The following is an 18,242-nucleotide window of genomic DNA, read 5'->3' as shown; positions in this document are numbered from 1 at the left end:
ATTGTATATCATAAAATCATTTACCATAAAACTTTAGTTTTCGTCCATACGCTTTAGAATCAGATAATCAATTGTTGCGCATATTTTTGTTTTCGGCCCTTTGCTTTTGTATTTTTCAGTCTACTCCTGCTACAGCAGGCGCTTCGTTTTATTCTTATGGTTAAAAGGCCGAAGTCAATTCAAAAGAAACAAAAAGAAATTGCAAAAACTAATTAATAAAAATACGATTAACTCATTTTAATATAAAAGAAAACTTACCAACCCCCTGGTGTCCCAACGGGAGGAAAACTTGCAAATTTCATACAAAGCAATTCTCCAATTCTGTACTTTGTCTTAATTTCAATCTCAAAAACAAGGAGAGTTGTGTTCAGCCGGAGGGTTAATCCAAATTATCGAACGTTTTCAAGATTTGCGCCATTTTTATCAAAGAAATTTGGTTTTATCTGCCCTCTCGTATGCTGACAGAAGGCTCTCTTTCTTTCCTTTGGTTTTTTCTCTTCTGGCGTTGGACTCTAAGAGTAATAGAAGCCACTTCTTCATTTCTTCCAAGACAATGCATGGGATGCTTCCGCTTCCCTATGTCCATCGTCGAAGGTGTTTTTGTTTCTACTTCTATTTTCTTATTCACTGCATTATATGTGATGATGCTGCAGATTACTATTCGGATTCAGGGTTAAACAAAAAAAAAAAAAGATTACTATTTGGACAAATGCATCCGAGAGATCGACTTATTGAAATGTCTTCCGCCGCTAAAGAAGAATCTTGCCCGAGCTCCTTTACTTGTAGTTCAACCTTAAAATGGGAGTTTGATGTTTTCTTGAGTTTTGCAGGGAGAGATACTCGCTTAAATTTCACGGATCACTTATGTGATGCTTTCATTAGAAGTGGCATCAGATGTTTTAGGGATGATAAAGGAATAAAGAAAGGGGAAGTTATTAAACAACAACTCATTCAAGCCATCAAGGATTCTCTCTGTGCTGTTGTTGTTCTCTCCGAAAATTATGCAAATTCTACATGGTGCTTGGATGAACTTGAGGAGATTCTTGAATCTCGAAAAAAATTTGGAGGACAAGTTTTTCCTGTCTTCTATGGTGTAGATCCATCTGATGTAAGATATCAAAGAAGAAGTTTCGGAAAAGCTTTAGCCAACCATGAAAAGAAATGCAAAAAAAGCGAAGACAAGGTTCACAAATGGAGATCCGCTTTGTCGCAGGTTAGCAATCTGTCTGGCTGGGACGCTAGAAGTCGGTAAGTTTTATTTTTCACTTTTTTCCTTTTCCAATTATGTTTATGAAGTAGCGAACCCAAAAGTAGCGTCCAAATTTGACTTAGTGACATGTGGCAAATATATAGTACTATTGCTATTTAGCTCATGAGATAATCGAACAGTGGATGATATCCCTGTTCTAAATTTTAAGTCAAACTTCCCACTAAAGCTCTTTATCATTTCTAAAGCCAGGCTACCCCTTTCCGTAATAAAATCTAAAGCCCCGGCCCAATTAAATATCAACATCGGTTAATATATATATATATATATATATATTTTTCCCAACGTTATATCAAAAGCTATGGCAGCATTCTAGTTTTGTTGAACAATATTCATCTTTTTGTTTCTCTATTTTATTGTGACTATAATTCATATTTTATTTTTTTGGTGAAGAACTATATTTCATGATCATAAGCTCATGGGTTTTTTTTTTTTTTTGGGGTCAGGAATGAAGCAGAAGTCATTCGAGAGATTGTTGAAACAGTATGGAACATTGTATGCTCTAGTTTGCCATCTTATGATGATAATTTAGTTGGAATTGAGTCAAGGATGGTTAAGATAAATGCTCTCTTAGAGATAGAGGCAGATAGCATCTGTTTTGTAGGGATATGGGGTATGGGCGGCATTGGTAAGACAACTCTTGCTAGACTTGTTTTTGAGAGAATCTCTGGCCAATTTGAAATATCCTGCTTTCTTGCTAATGTTAGGGAGATTTCAGAAAGAAAAGGCATAGTTAGTTTACAAAATGATATTCTTTTACATCTCAACAAAGGGCAAAAGATATATGACGAGCATTGTGGAAAACGATTTTGAATCGACTTTTTCGGAGTAAAAAGGTTCTCCTTGTCGTTGATGATGCAAATCATGTGAGTCAATTAGAGAGTTTGGCAAGTCCAAAGTGGTTTGGGGCGGGGAGTAGAGTGATTATAACGACTAGAAATTTGCACCTACTGAAATCACATGGGGTGCATAGAATATATGAGGTCAAAACCATGGAAAAAGATGAATCTCTTGAGCTTTTTTCCAAGAAAGCATTTAAGAAAGATCATCCTGAAGATGATTATTTTGTTTTGTCAGAAATTGTGGTTAAATATGCAGGAGGTGTTCCTTTGGCACTCTATGTTTTAGGCTCCTTACTATGTGGCAGAAGTCTCCTTGAGTGGGAAGAAACTTTAGAAAGGATGAAGCACATTCCAGATAAAGATATTTTTCAAATTCTTAAAGTAAGTTATCTCGGATTGAATGATGAAGAAAAGGCAATTTTTTTAGATATTGCTTGCTTCTTCAATGGATGGAAAAGAGATGAAGTAGCTCAAATTTTGAAAAATTGTGATCTTCATCCAACTATTGGAATAAATATTTTGATTGAAAGAGCTCTCTTGATTGAGAAGAAGACATTTGATGGAGAAACCGTATTAGGGGTCCATGATCTACTTCAAGAATTAGCCAGGAGTATTGTTTTTCAAGAATCTCCTGGTCATGTTCATGGACGAAGTAGGTTGTGGAATCTAGAAGACATCCATGAAGTATTGGAAAATGATAAAGTGAGTGCCTCATGTCTCAATGCTCACATGCTGTTTTAATAATTCTAATGCTTTTAGTAAGCTTTACTTTAATTTGAAACCATTCTCATGTTATGCTTTCTTGCAATGCACATTTTGTTAGGGATCTGAAGCAATACAAGCTATGGCTTTGCCTTTTAACCTAGATAGAAAAATACAAGTACATCGTGACGCCTTCTCAAAGATGTATAATCTAAGGTTGCTCATCATATCAAGTGAAGTGAAACTTCATAGTGGTCTCAAATGCTTTTCTAGCACATTAAAGGTTATTCGATGGAGGTTGTATCCTCTAGAAACTCTTCCGATTGGAACTCAGTTGGATAAACTTGTCGACATTCAAATGCCTTTTAGCAAAATAAAACTCTGTGATGGCATGCAGGTGAAACACTTCATACCTCATTGTTTTCTTGCATATTTGTATTGATGCCGATACAATTGTTTTGTGAGACTAATTCTCCTACATTTTTATTCATTTGATCAGCTTATGAAGAAGTTGAAGTTTATTGATCTAAGCAATTCCAAACATTTGGTTGAAACCCCAGACTTCTCAGAAATTCCAAACCTGGAAAAATTGAATCTTGAAGGGTGCTCATCTCTCATTACGGTTCATCATTCACTTGGAGAGTTGAAAAAGCTTGTTGAAGTGAACTTGTCGTGTTGTACCAGTCTTGAGATCCTTCCGAAAATATTGGAAATGAACTCTTTGATAAAGTTAGATATTAGTTGGTGCGATAAACTTTCAACTCTTCCAGAATTCGGGGAATGCATGAAAAAATTAACAGTGCTTGATGCAAGGAAAACTGCTATAACCAAACTTCCAGAATCGCTTGGATTCTTGTCTGGTCTTAGAGATTTGAATCTAAGGGGCCCCCGAAAACTTGTTCTTCAAATGTCTGGCTTTAATCTAACATCATTAACCATGTTAGACTTGAGCTACTGTGGCATTAGTGATGGATCAATTCCTGATGATTTAGGCAGTTTGTCATCATTAATTACTTTACGCCTGGAAGGAAATGATTTTGCTAATTTACCCATTGGTTGCTTCTCAAATCTTTTTCAACTACTTCATCTTTATTTGAATAACTGTGAGAGGCTTAAGTCACTTCCAAAACTCCCACCAAGGTTAATGCAACTATATGCAACTGGTTGTGACTCGATGGAGCCTTTATCATCAGATGGAATGTGGAATCTACTTTCATCACTTGACCATGAGGTATGTTTAACTATAACTTATAAGTATATCGATTTATTTATCCATTTCTTTTAACTATGGATATATAACATGATTTTTTTTGTTCCTTGTTTTAGTATCGCCATCAAACTAATTATAAGAAAAGAATGTTCCAGTCTAGCCAGGTATAAATGTTTGTAATGTATTCCTCTGTATTCTTCATTCTCATTTTCAAAGTAATTAGTGGCAATGAAAGTTATAATAATTTTGTGACAGTCGAGATATGTACCTGAGGCAGATTTTCTTGCAATAATGCCAAAATCTGAGATACCGTCATGGTTTCCAAACAGAGGCTCTATTCCTTCAAATGAAAGTGGTACTTCGGAATATGAATTAGTGGTGGATGTCCCTCCATATTTTCGTGCAAGTAAATGGTCTGGACTTGCTGTATACCTAGAAATAAAAGACAGCTCAACCTGTGATAAACTTGTCATTTCATGGAGTTGTAAAGCTCGTGAAGATTATTACATTTGCAAAGAATGGGAGAATGAAATTTCACTTATGTACGCCTGGCAGCCTCGCCTCTGCCTAATGCTTTTAGATTTCAATGAGAAAACATGTTGGCAACATTTAAGAGGAAATAGTAACTGTCTTCACATCAAACTTAGCGTCACTTGTCAATATTCTAAAAGCCCACGATTGAAATGTGGGTGGCGGGTGCTATCTAAAGAAGAGATGCAAGATTGGGGCAATCCCACCATTGATTTCAACAGGTTAACGCAAGCAGAGGTCGGTGCTTCTGATATTAATTTTAATTAATCTTTCTCAAGCATTTGATAATTGAGTTTTTAACTCGTGATGAGTATTAATTTGATGCACGTAATAGTATGAGATATGTTTCTCATATTTATTTCATTTTCTTTACTTCTGTCATTGTGATAACCCTGTTGTTTTTTAATTGTAATCTCATACTCTGTAATTTGTGAAGGTGTCTTATTGTGATAACCATATTTATCACTCTGATTGTTTTGTTCCTTCAATTTGTTGGTTCAGCATAACTCTTGTTCTGAGCTGCCACCTCTAAGACAGGGTAATTTCCATGGTAGAACACGAGGAAGAAGGAATGTCAGTAGCAGCAGTAACCGTGATAGCTTAAGGAGACGGGAGCCCAACAGACAGAACCTAGGGAGGCGAGATCCACTAATAGCTTGGTGGCCAATCTAATCTGCTAGTTGAAACATTTTGACCAGAATAGTAGGAGGGATTATAGAGGATTGTCATTTATCACCGATGCTTCAGGATAAGTATAGTCTGCCTATCTAATAACGTTATTGATGATTGATATGAAAAATGAAACACTTGTGTTTTCTAGCTTCTTAGTATGGATATAGTTCATGTATATGAAATTAATTAAAATATATGTGATAGCTGAGTGAAACGAATTTGATACTATACTGATTGCTGCAATTGATGCAAATTTGATGAGAACTTGAGTATATATTTATTTCCCTTCGTTATGATGATGATCAGTGGCCTTTTTCATTCTTATCATTATGAAGAGACATATGCAGATGGAGTCTATATTATTCTTGGCGAATTATGATAAAGCCAACCAAATTTTGGGTGTTTTGTTGAAGTTGTACCTAACAACTGGGATGCTTTCTAAGTATCTTTCATTCTTCTCACAAATTCAACTTATTACCAAATTTCTTTCATACGCGGATGAAATAAAAATAAATACAAGGAGATAAGAATGGCCAGAAATAAAATGAATAGGACCCATTTTACGTTCCACCCGATCTGTTGATCTTTTCTAATTCTCTAATGACAAAAAAGCAAAAAAAAATCTTAAAGTTCATGAATATTGTTTGTTTTTATTTTTTATGTAACCAAGTATAGTTTGTTGATTGATTTCCTTTTGATTCCTTGGTGAGTGAGGATTGTAAAGTTGGTCTTCTCCACATGCCTGATCTGTTTTATGCCATACATGCCTTTATGGCTCAGAGAGTTTCTGAACCTAGATTCGGGCTTGTGGATGCTTTTGACAATTTCATGAGGCAGAGAATAGCTGGGCAATTCCCCAACATTGATGTTAGACAAAGGTCTGATACTGCCCTATTTCTTGAATGGAGTCAGGACTTTTTCAATTCTTGCCCTTCGTTCATGTTTCATGGTAGTAGAGGGGAACCTAGGCCTATTGATTTCGGCGGTTTATTGATAGCCCCTGGACTGGAAGCATTTATTCAATAGCTCACCATGAATGATCATAGAGGTCTTCCTCCAGCCCCACATACTTCAATTGATGCAATGGGTACAATTAAGATCAGGCGGGCGCCTCTTCGCTCTGATTCACACTGGCCGGTCTGTCAAGAAAAATTCGAGCTAGGCTCTGAGGCTAGGCAAATGCCTTGAACCGTACTTATCATTCTTGACTGTATTGTTCCTTGGTTGGTTCAGCATAACTCTTGTCGCGTTTGCCTCATTGATCTGCCACCTACAGGACTGGGTAGTTCCCTTGGTGAAAGTCAGAAGGTTAATAGCAGCTGTAACCAAGGAAGGAGAAATACACTATCATCTTGGTGGCCATTATGATCATCCAGTTGAAACGCTAGTCATTATGCTCGGACCAGTGTGTCAGCAGCTCTTCTACTATTGATGACCAGAATAATGGGACGGATTATAGAGGATTGTCATTTGATGACCAATGTTTCAGGATAGTAAAGTCTGTCTAATAATATTCTTAAAAATGATATGGAAAATAACTCGAAATACTGGTTTTTTTTGTTTGTTCTTTAATATGGATATTGTTGATACATCTACATGTGCGCGTGTGTATCAAATTAAAAAGTGTGTGTGTGATAACTGAGTGAAATGATTAAATATTAAATTTAGCGCATTGTTGCAGTTGACGTAGATTTAATGGAGGAGAATTGAGTTTATAATTCCTTCCTTTTGATTTCCTGGTTGGCTGGGGGAGGATTGTAAAGTTGCTCTCCTTCAATGTTTATCCGACTCCTAATATTCTCATAACCGTTATTTTCTTTTCTCAGGTCATTAAAAAAATATTACATTCCAAAAGCATTATAAAATTGAAATTACAAATGATGAGTTTTTAACTCATGATGAGTATTAATTTGATGCGCGTAACAGTATGAGATGTGTTTCTCATATTGATTTCATTTTCTTTACTTCTGTCATTGTGATGCCCCTGTTGTTTTTTAATTGTAATTTCATCCTCTGTAATTTGTGAAGGTATCTTGTTGTGATAACCATATTTATCACTCTGACTGTGTTGTTCCTTCAATTTGTTGGTTTAGCATAACTCTTGTCCTGAGCTGCCACCTCTAAGACTGGGTAATTTCCATGGTAGAACCTGTGGAAGAAGGAATGTCAGTAGCAGCAGTAACCGTGATAGCTTAAGGAGACAGAACCAAGGAAGGAGAGATCCATTGTTGTTAGCTTGGTGGCCAATCTAATCTTCCAGTTGAAACATTATGAGTAGAATAGTAGGAGGGATTATAGAGGATTGTCATTTGATCACCAACGCTTCAGGATAAGTATAGTTTGCCTATCTAATAATGTTATTGATGATTGATTGAAAAATGAGTGGAAACATTTGTGTAATTAAAACATATATATGAAATTAATTAGAATATATTTGTCAAAGCTGAGTGAAACGAATTAGATACCATACTCGGTGGATTGTCGTAGCTGATATAATTTTGATGAGGAGAACTTGAGTTTATTATTATTATTCCCTTCATTATGACGATGATTAGTGGTCTTTTTAGTTCGTGTCGTTATGAATTAGCTTCACAGAACTAGCTAGTGGACATATGCAAATGAAATCTATATTTTTGTTGGAGATAATTATGATTGACCTAGCCAAATTTTTGTTTTAACAGCATAGATAATTTTAAACTTCCTTCACTTTTCTTACAAATCTTACTTAACCAATTAATCCTTCATTTATTGGTTATTTTGGTGGTTCAGATGAAATTTAAGTAATCTACTAAGAACAGTTCAATCTCTTATTTGAATTGGTTAAGGAATTTACTTTTGGTTAAATTAATCTAACATTTTTTAGATTTTTTCTCTATTTAGATGTAGTAAGTTCTTTGTTAACTTTTGTAAACAAAGAACTACCTCCAGTCCTAAATATAAAAACTAGTTGACTAATTTGATGAGATTAAGGAAATAAGTTAAGTTAGTCATTTATAATAAATAAGGGTTATCTTTTCTAAAATATCCTTACTAATCAAATATGTTAGCTATAACTAACTACCATTATTAGAAGGGCTACTTTAAGAAAAAAATGCATAAATATGAGAAACAAAGTAGATTGTAGTCTTATATTTAAGACCAAAATAAAAGTCAAATGAGATCTTACATTAAGGATTTGATGTAGTATTAATTAACTAGTGCTTGTACTTTATTCATCTATTATTATTTTTTCTTTTCCCTATATGCATATATATATATATATATATATATTAAAAAAGTTGTCCAAGCAAACGTACGCATCTGCAAAAGTGTAGAAATCTCTTCAAGGAAAATTAAATTAATTGTTGGGTTAAAATACATTCAGCATCATAAAATTTTCATTCAACAACCTAAATTATTTTTTCAGTATCACTAATAATCTTAATTTTTTAGTAATATTTAGTGTATTCAACATCTTAAAATATTTTGAATGTCGTTGAAAAAAATATTTTGTTAGATTTAACCCTTAATTATTTTGAAAAATTTCCTCCACCAATTAAGTATGTCTAAAATTCTCTTGATTAATTACTGTCCCTACAAGTTGTTTATTCTTTTGGTTGTTTGCAAGAAATTTAGGCAACATATCGAATTACATAAATATTTTAGAACGTGAAATTGAAAATCATCTTTTCTATGATTAATTTATAAATGATTTTGAGGTCCAAAGTCCTCGTCTTGGTCAAACAAATGAATTGCTTCAGCGAACTTGCCAAGCACTCTTCTAGGAAGCTTGACGTCGTCAGTATCAAGAGAAGGAAGTTGGCTGAAATGATTGAGATGGCACCACTCTTGTATCTCTTCTTTACACATCCCTTTATTTCACTGTGATCAAGAATAGAATTTTATTTATGATATATTTCCTATTATATTATATACACAATAAACAAATAGAACAAGTAATCAATAGGTGAGCCACTTAATTACCCATCGTAAACTAAATGGCTTCCACCAATTTTATGTGCATGCATACATACATAAGTATATTTATATATTCTTATTGCAACTTGATTTCATCATAAAAATATAATTCATGCCAAACATATGTTTATGTTTGTCTAACTATGAACTACTTATCTCTTCTTCTTGAACTGTTTATTATTTATTTGTTCTTTTCTTCTTCCTGAAATAAACATATCCATATGATAGAATTTTTCTTCTTTTTTTTTTTTGGGTTTTAATATCAACACATAATTAATTTTGCGAACAAATTGCTCATGCACATTGAGGCGTGTCTTTTTATTTCACTTTATTTTTAAATACTCTGTTTCTTTGCAAGTGATACATCAACACGTTATCTACCAAAATATTTTATTGCCATTTGATATACATCAACACGTATATTTTTATGTACTAACTTAAACTTGTAGTTATGCATGGAACTTGGATCCTATTCTCTTTCAAAATTGGAAACAGGGGAGGGTGTTTCTAGCCAAATTGAAAATTACCAAGCTTCACTCTGTTTCGTAAATCTGGTTCTTTTTATTGTCCTCTTTTTTTTAGTTTATTATGGTAAGTGGTATGATTATGTTATTGACACCTGTGTTTGCATTCCCGCAAGTATATGAGAGGAATGATTCATGCATGTGGCTTACAATTTAGGTACTATTCTCATGAAATCCACTGGTACCTCATCGTGTAAAGCACATGGAGCTTGACATGTTCTTTTTTATAGAGAAAATGATTTTCTTTACTAGTGAATTGTCACTTTCGATTTGTGTTGACGAAAATAACAAAAGATTTAAATTTTACCGAAATGCAATTGTATTTCACTTCATTAAATGCCTTTATTCATGTTAACAAGCGCTCAGTTTTCATTTATGATGAGGTAATTAATTAAATTCCGTTTCTTTCTGAAAACCTCATCAAATGACAAAATTTTTTGAAACAAAGACAAATATCCTGGAGTGACAACTATCATATTAGAATGGAAGGAGTAGGAAGACGATGAGTCATTGTTACCTATTCTCGTCCATTTTTCTCTGGTTCTTGAATCAGTAAGTCAAATACTCCCCCATAAAGAATTCTTCAAATGCTCTCAGCGGAAGCTTGACCTCATCAGAAGAAGCAAGCTGGGGTTGGTTGGCTTGGTTGAAGAAACCATTTAGATGGCGCCAATCTTGTATCTCTTCTTTACGTATCACTCTCCACCCACATTCCTCTGCTTCCCAATAATCTTGATCACGTGATGCAAAAGAAAATAGAATGTGAAGGGAATTGTTATGACGAGCTCTTAGGTGCCGCCAACATGTTTCCTCATTTAATTCCAACACCATTATTATGCAATGCTTTTCGTAAAGGGAGGAAGGAATATCACACTCCCACTCTTTGGGTGCATAATGATCATCATCTGGTGCAGCTTTACTACTCCAACTAAAGTCACAAGAACCCTCACCGTAACCTGACATACGGAAGCACACAACAATTCCGCACCATTCACTGTCACGAAAATATGGAGGCATGTCCACTTCAATCTCATATTTCCTACCCCACATATCCAAATGGCAATGTTCTTTATTTGGAAACCATGATGGTATTTCGCATCCTGGAAGACTTGCACAGAAATCTGTCAGCGGAGAAGGCCATTTAGCTCCCTGCAAACATATCAAACAATATGTTATTAACATTAATTACCCATGAAGGGAGCATATGTGAGAAAAAAAACACAAAAATAAGACACACATACCTTTAATAGCACAGAAGGAACAACTTCGTCCCAATCTTCCTCCCCATCATTATAGATTTCATATTTAGTTCGCCCACGACACTGAAATAAAAAATTAGTCATGTTATGTAATTGCAGTTTTAAGGGGGAAAAATACACATTAGAGGTTGTAGGAAGAGAAACGCATACCTCATGGTCAAGTGAAGCAACCAAATCCCATAATTGTCTATCTGATGATAATGGTTCCATTAAATCACAACCGAAGGCATGTAATCGAATTAATCGTGGTGGGAGCCTTGGCAACAACTTAAGCCTTCTGCAGTAATCCAATGAAAGGAAGACAAGTCGAGAAAGACCACACAAGTCGGGTAGATTCTCAAAATCATTAAAGCTTATATCCAATACAGTGAGCAATGATAAACTGTCAAAATCAGGAATTGATCCATCGTCTAAGCCACACTTGCTTAAATATAACTCTGTTAAGGACGTTACATTCCAGCCAGAAAGATTTTCAATTTTGCGGCCGCGCAAATTTAAATATTCAAGACCCGTCAAGGATCCAATTGATTCAGGAAGTCTAGTTATAGAAGTATCATCCACATTAAGATATGATAGTTTTTTCATACCTTCCCCAAACTCCGGGAGCTTTGCAACTTTTATACACTCCCTAAGGTTTAACTTCACCAAAGAATTTGTTTCCAGTTTTTCTGGTAGGATTTCAAGGCTTAAACATTCATTCATGTCCACGTTAACAAGCTTTTCCAATTGTCCAAGGGAGGAATGAACCTTGACAAGAGATATGCATCCACCAAGACGTAAATCTTCTAAATTTGGAGCACCTGAGAAGTCTGGAGTTTCAGTCAAATTGATAGAGTCTTCCAATACGATAGATTTCAACTTTGTCATGCGCTAGAATCAAACAAAAGATGGTAGAGTCAGTCTAACTAAGCAGTATATCAATAAAACATGAACACAAAGATATAATTTTAAGATAAAAAATCATGCATGAAGCATCAATCTTACCTGTTTGTTGCTCCAAAGTTGTTTTATTTTGCTATCTGACATATCCATTTCAACAAGTCCATTCAATTGAGTTTCAAGTGGAAGAGCTTTCAAAGGAGAATATTGCCACATAACAACTTTTAATGCACCAGCCAAAAATTTCCATTCACTTGGGAAGATGAACGGATTGTCAAGTGTCGTACATAAGAAGAGCCTAAGGTTACTCATCTTTGAAAAAGCTTCAGGATGTACTTCTATTTTATCGTGCCCGTACCGAAACCAACCTTGCAATTGCATAGAAATAGCTTCTATTGCCTCAGATCCCTAATAAAAATGTCATTTGCAAGAAAAATAACATGAGAATGATAAGAAAATAAAGAACATTAAAAACATTAAATGTATGTCAAGAAAATGAGATCTTTAGAAAATATGGCACTCACCTTGTTATTTTCCAATACTTCCTTAATTTCTTCAAACTCCCACAACCTGCTACGCTTGCCAACATTCTTGGGAGATTCTTGCTTAACTATATTCCTACCCAAATCCTGAAGTAAATCATGCATCTCTAATCTGCCACCTTTTGTTTCAACTACTAAAGTTCTTTCAATCAAGACCTCTATTTCAATGATTGGGTTAAGACCACAACTTTTCAAAATTCGAATCACTTCTTTTTTCCGCCAACCCTTGAATAAACAAGCAATATCTAAAAATATTGCCTGTTGTTGCTCATCCAATCCATCATAACTTATTTTAAGCACTGGATAAATATCTTTATCAATATAACTTTTCTTTAATTTATCTAAAGCACCTATCCACTTATCTTTTTCTCTTCCGCGAAGAAAATAACCCAAAACTTCAAGTGCCAAAGGAAGACCAGCTGCTTGTTCAACTACAGATTTAGATAATTTCCAATAAGCCTCATCAGGAGGATGGCCTTTGTTGAATGCTTTGTTTGAAAAGAGTTGAAGAGATTCATCTCCCTCCATGGTTTTCATCTCATATATTCTTTGCTCATCTACTTCAAACGAGGTGAGCAAGTGCTTATCTCTTGTTGTAAAAATTATTCTGCTTCCTTTACCAAACCAATATGGACTTTTAGCCAAATTATTTAATTGTTTCTGATGATCTACATCATCAATGACTAGAAGAACCTTTTTACTGCAGAGAAGCTTTGTTATCATCTTCATTCCTTCGTAATCATCAGAAATTTCCATGCCTTTTATTTTGAGAGGAGAAAGAAGCTTTCTTTGCAAAGAGACAACGTGGCCTTCTTTTTCAAATGTTTCTCTAACATTGACAAGAAAGCAACACACTTCAAATTTGTGGGATAGTTTTTCAAAAACAACTCTAGCAAGAGTTGTTTTACCCACACCGCCCATACCCCATATCCCCACAAAACGTCTGTCATCCACCCCAATCTCCAAGAGAGACATTATATCACGTGCTCTTGACTCAATCCCAACTAGATTGTCAACATGAGATGGTAATTTAGGAATTATGTAAGCCCATACCTCTCTGACTATTTCTTCTATAAGATCTGCTTCCTGCCTATCAAAAAAATACACATAACGTTGTTTAATATGAGTTATATAGTCACAATAAATTAAAATAATAATGAAAAATGTGACTTTTCACAGGTATTGTTTACTAAAGCAACAATACATTTTTTGATATAACAGCGAATTTTTGAGCATCTAAGAGTTGATCCTTCTGCTCATTAAAATTAGAAATGTGATCATTTTACCCAAAAGACAATCGAATTATTCATAATTTTGTTGTGTCTGTATTCATCAACGTATTAATTATCAATGTGCACTGTCATTCGGTTCATCCATTCATCATTTAAAAATTTGATTTTTCTCTTAAAAGATCAAAATGAATGCCTTCCAATTTTCTGTTGTCACAATGGAAATAGCGCTCCTCACAAATTTAAATGATATTGTTCACAAGTATAAAGGGACTTCTAATATAAAGTAAAAAAAAAAATCTTCATAAAGAAAACAAATGAAAAAGAAAACTTATCATTAGGAAACTTCATATATTACCAAGAAGATAATTAAATAGTGCGCTGCAGGGGATTTCACTATAGATAATATATTTCTCATAACAATAACTGAAAGTTAGGGGAAATGCTTATAGAAATTTCAAATAAACAATAGAAAAAATTACACTAAGAACGATGACTGATAATTATTGTTGGGTTTGATTAAATTTATAATTTTGAAGGACTGAAATGTTAGCAGCGTAGTATTAGGGATTTGGGTGCCCAATTTTGCTATAAATATTACAGGTATTTGGGAAGAAGAAAAAAAAAAAGAAAAAAAAATTGTGTATTAGACATGGAATAACACAATTGGGGTGTTCAACTCGTCCTATCCTATTCTAAAACCTTTTTTTAAAAAATTATTTATTAATAATTCTTATTAGATTATTCAAATCACTTATTAATAATAATTATTTTTTGTCGTGATTTTCACTTTTAACTTGTAATGTTACCTCCACAAAATCTTCTTTCTTAATAAAATAATTTATAAAGTCATTATATAATTTTTTTTACAGTTTTTTTTTTGCTGTATTGTTTTTATACCTTTATTACATTATATAATTGAGCTTTCTGTATAATATTTTTTATAATGCTTTCATCTTTAGAAGCTTAACGAAAAAGCAAACATTGTAACATAAAAATATTCAACCCCAGAATTACAATAGTTAAAAAAAAAAACAAAAGAAAAGAAATGGGACGTCCCATACTATCTCAATCCCACAAGACATAGGACGTCCATCCCTGTTCCCAAGCCTGTCCCGATCCCATTTCATGAGCAGTTCTAAAAGCAATTGATTATGTTGTTGATGAATAGATTTAAATTTCAGAGTGACAACTATAGGGGAAGGGATATGAAAGTGCCACCAGTTTTTATAACGATAAGAAAGTTAGTTAGTTTATTTTGTTCGTTCAATATAATTATAGTTTTTATGGTGCCTGAAAATAAATTTTGAGCTTTTGGCCAAAAACGTAAATTTTGAACAAGGTTCTTCAACATAATTTTCTCATCCTCATGTATGTAAGCTATAAAAGAATTATTATATATAACGTAAATGCATGTAAACGAATATTACTTATAATTAATACATTAAAAATTAATTAAAATTAACACAATCAGTAATCCATACTTCAATGAACCAATTATACAACGTTTGTTGAAGTGTAACATAATAAATATATTGGCAAAAGGCTTAAAGTATATATTTACTTCTTTAAGTTTATTTCAAGTTTCAGTTTAGTATTACAAGTTTAAAATGTGTATTTTTGGTCCATTAAATTTAATACTGTTAACCTTGTTAACATAAAATGCTAACTCAACAGTTTCAAAATGATGATTCAGCATTTAAATATTGACATATTAATTTTTAATTTAAAATATGTAAATTAAAAACATATTTATAATAAAACCTAATTAAAGATGCCTTCAAACATAATTATTTCCTGTGATCAAATTTTCTAACATAGTTCTATAAGATTTACTTTTAAATTTTCATAAAATTATTAATCTAAAAATATCTTAAATTACAACTTATTAATTTTTATGTAGCTTTTTAAATTATGATATTAGAGTTAGTATAAAAGTTAACACTAATCTTTAAAATAATTATAACTTTTCAATTTAAATTTTAAGATTAATTGGATAATTTTTTTCCACGATAAAAAGTAAGGAAAAAATTTTTATTTCATAATTATAAAATTGCAAAATGATTAATAAAAATAAATTTTTATTTTAAATATTATTTAGATATTTTAAATTAAAAATTAATATGTCAGCATTTCAAAACTATGTTATTATTTTAAAATGATTGAGTTAATATTTTTTATTAGTGTTAAGTTCAAAGGACTAAAATTTTTTCTGTCAAGCAAATGATTAAAATTAATTTTATTAAGGAGAGTAAAGTGAAACTTGATGTAAATTTAAGAAATTTGAGAAATCTATACTTTATTATTAATGGGAGATTATCATCTGTGGGGTTCGCATTTGGTGCCCATCACCTGATGAGCAATTTGAGCCGTTCAGATTTAATCTGGACGGTTCAGATTTAATATTTTTAAATAATTATTTTAAAATAAAAAAATTATATTTTTAAAGAATGATAGTTAAGAGATTATCTTTATTTTTTATCCTATACCTATTAACATAATTATTTTAAAAAAATAAAAATAAAATTAAAATTAAATCTGGACTGTCCAGATCTGATCTGGACGATAATGAGCACCCAATGCAAATCCATCATCTGTGCCGATAATGGATGCTACTTTCATGTTATCATCATCTCTGCCTAAAATGATTATACACGATTTAAACCAAAACGAATCTGTGCCTCAAATAAATATAGAAAATATGATTAAACGATTGTAAAAGAAAACTTACCTGCCCCTGGTGTCCCAACCAGACAAGTTGGCAATTTCACACAATGCACTTCTCCAAGTATGCACTTTCACATTGTCCTCTCTGAATCTGTCTTCATGTTCATCCATGGCTTCCTGAAAGCGTTTTCGTTGGTGTCTTACATCGGCTGGATCAACATCATAGAATATGGGAAAAACCCGTCGATCCAATATTTCTGAAGCTTTAAGGATCTTTTGAAGCTCCTCTAAACACCACGTAGATTTTGCATAATTTTCAGAGATAACAACAACTGCACAGAGAGAATCCTCGATTGCTTGCAACAGATCTTCTTTTATGACTTTCCCTCTCTCAAGATCTTTATCATCCTTAAATGTTTTGATGCCACTTCTTTCAAAAGCTTTATCTAAGTGATCCAGAAACTTCAAGCGAGTGTCTTTCCCTGTAAAACTCAAGAACACATCATATTTCCAGTTAGGAGTTGAATAACGAGGATCAGAGCTGGAAGAAGATTCTCCTCTGGCAGTATGTGCCATTGCAGGGGTTCAGTCTTTTCGTTTTGACCAAAGAGTAATAATCTGCAACAACATATAATCATATCAGGAAAACAAAAAACGAATCAAAGGTATGAAATTAAAACGAGTGGGGTAAAATAAAGAGAAGTTTTTGTGCAGATCTAGAAAACTTATTATGCAGAGATCCATACTGCTTAGAAAGCTGTTGTTGAAGCAATCTCACTTTCTTGTCCACACTCACTGCAATAAAAGGAGAGATGTGGAGGACGAAAGAACCAACCTTTTTCCATTCTCTTTACCCAACTTTCTACTGCCATTGACTAAAAAGCAAAGACTGACTTTAGTAGCGTGGCTTCCATGACTTTCCCTTCTTATTTACAAGAAATATCATCCTCAGATCACCGCAGCGAGTGTCCGAGTGCGCGTTAAGTGATGAGCAAGGAATGCGGGATGAGCTTTAATTCTTTAATTCTTTTATTTTCACATGCTATGAGAAATATTGTGAAGCTATATTTTCTGCATGTGTGAAATTCTCTTTACATCTGATTATATTATTTCTTTCTTGGTTAAGAGGATTGCTTGATGTGTTTGGAGAAGCTAAATTGATATATTAATTATAAACTTTAAATAACTAATTTGTAAATAATAAAAAATTAGTTAAAATAATAATTAGATTAGAAATATATTTTTATTTTTAAATATATCATCTTGTAATAATTGAAAAAAAGAATGAAATACTATCAGTTGTCTATAAACGAGGTTTTATAAATATGATAGGAGGTAGTATAATGTATGAGGATTGTTATGAGAGAGGATATTATAAAAGAAAAAAATTATTAAAGACAAAATTAAAAATTATTAGATTTAAGAACAAATGTAATTTAAAGCTTGTAAAATGAATTATGTTTATTTAAAAATTTAAAATTTATAACCAAGTCTAGCAGTCAATTTAAAGGGGAAAATGGAATCATCCGCGACATTTTATTTTTTTCAACATCGTTTTGGAATCCCAAAAAGGCAAAAGTGTCAGCTAAAGGAGACAGAGGAAGAGATAGGGGAGACAGAGGAAGAGATAGGGGAGCCAACTTGAAAGGGTGTTTAGATGCCTTAAAAAGTATTTCTCAGAAATATTTTTTTACAAATCAGGATAAATTATTTCACATATTTACTTCGTAGACCTTAACATCACTTCTGAAACTATAATTTGGCTTCCATCCAAACACCTCCAAAATTTAGATTTTTTGAATAGCTTTTTCCACATTTCCACGGTAATAATTAGAGAAGGTACATATATACAGACGTGTAGAGCTGAACTACGCCAACTAATGGGCAGTTATATGACTGAACCGATTTTTTTTTATGTAAAAAAAATTAAAGTAAAATTTAATAATTTTTTAATTTTATTC

The 18,242-nt window shown here is 33.0% G+C and overlaps 5 protein-coding genes across 7 annotated transcripts; 3 read left to right on the top strand and 2 right to left on the bottom strand.

The window, feature by feature from the left end:
- Positions 1-324: 324 nt before the first annotated feature.
- Positions 325-2,080, top strand: LOC114735213 (TMV resistance protein N-like). The gene is made up of 2 exons (XM_028922886.1): positions 325-1,248; positions 1,714-2,080. The coding sequence occupies exons 1-2, from the start codon at positions 554-556 to the stop codon at positions 2,078-2,080; spliced, it is 1,062 nt and encodes a 353-aa protein (XP_028778719.1). The 5' UTR covers positions 325-553.
- Positions 2,081-2,259: 179 nt separating this feature from the next.
- On the top strand, positions 2,260-3,846 carry LOC114735212 (disease resistance protein RPP5-like). Its single transcript, XM_028922885.1, has 4 exons — positions 2,260-2,811; positions 2,933-3,208; positions 3,311-3,720; positions 3,804-3,846. Exons 1-4 carry the CDS (start codon positions 2,260-2,262, stop codon positions 3,844-3,846), a joined length of 1,281 nt encoding a protein of 426 aa, XP_028778718.1.
- A 370-nt stretch (positions 3,847-4,216) lies between these two features.
- On the top strand, positions 4,217-7,477 carry LOC114735218 (uncharacterized). Of its 3 annotated transcripts, none has more exons than XM_028922894.1 (2): positions 4,217-4,789; positions 7,318-7,477. In XM_028922894.1, the coding sequence occupies exons 1-2, from the start codon at positions 4,313-4,315 to the stop codon at positions 7,474-7,476; spliced, it is 636 nt and encodes a 211-aa protein (XP_028778727.1). In that variant the 5' UTR covers positions 4,217-4,312; the 3' UTR covers position 7,477. The 3 variants fall into 3 exon arrangements, with proteins under 3 accessions (XP_028778727.1, XP_028778728.1, XP_028778726.1); XM_028922895.1 differs by lacking the exon at positions 7,318-7,477 and adding an exon at positions 5,090-5,546 and having other exon boundaries at positions 4,218-4,789; XM_028922893.1 differs by lacking the exon at positions 7,318-7,477 and adding an exon at positions 5,054-5,546 and having other exon boundaries at positions 4,219-4,789.
- A 2,777-nt stretch (positions 7,478-10,254) lies between these two features.
- On the bottom strand, positions 10,255-12,155 carry LOC114735211 (disease resistance-like protein CSA1). Its single transcript, XM_028922884.1, has 4 exons — positions 11,949-12,155; positions 11,115-11,834; positions 10,947-11,027; positions 10,255-10,854 (listed from the first exon to the last, which is right to left on the bottom strand). Exons 1-4 carry the CDS (start codon positions 12,153-12,155, stop codon positions 10,255-10,257), a joined length of 1,608 nt encoding a protein of 535 aa, XP_028778717.1.
- A 379-nt stretch (positions 12,156-12,534) lies between these two features.
- LOC114735209 (TMV resistance protein N-like) lies at positions 12,535-16,857 on the bottom strand. Its single transcript, XM_028922883.1, has 3 exons — positions 16,346-16,857; positions 12,644-13,475; positions 12,535-12,543 (listed from the first exon to the last, which is right to left on the bottom strand). Exons 1-3 carry the CDS (start codon positions 16,855-16,857, stop codon positions 12,535-12,537), a joined length of 1,353 nt encoding a protein of 450 aa, XP_028778716.1.
- Positions 16,858-18,242: the final 1,385 nt, after the last annotated feature.

The sequence above is a fragment of the Neltuma alba genome, unplaced genomic scaffold (genome assembly GCF_004799145.2).
Source record: "Neltuma alba isolate B1F8T4 unplaced genomic scaffold, ASM479914v2 tig00013182_pilon, whole genome shotgun sequence".
In the NCBI taxonomy this organism is placed as follows: Eukaryota; Viridiplantae; Streptophyta; class Magnoliopsida; order Fabales; family Fabaceae; genus Neltuma; species Neltuma alba.
This window is presented reverse-complemented; position numbering and strand designations above follow the sequence as displayed.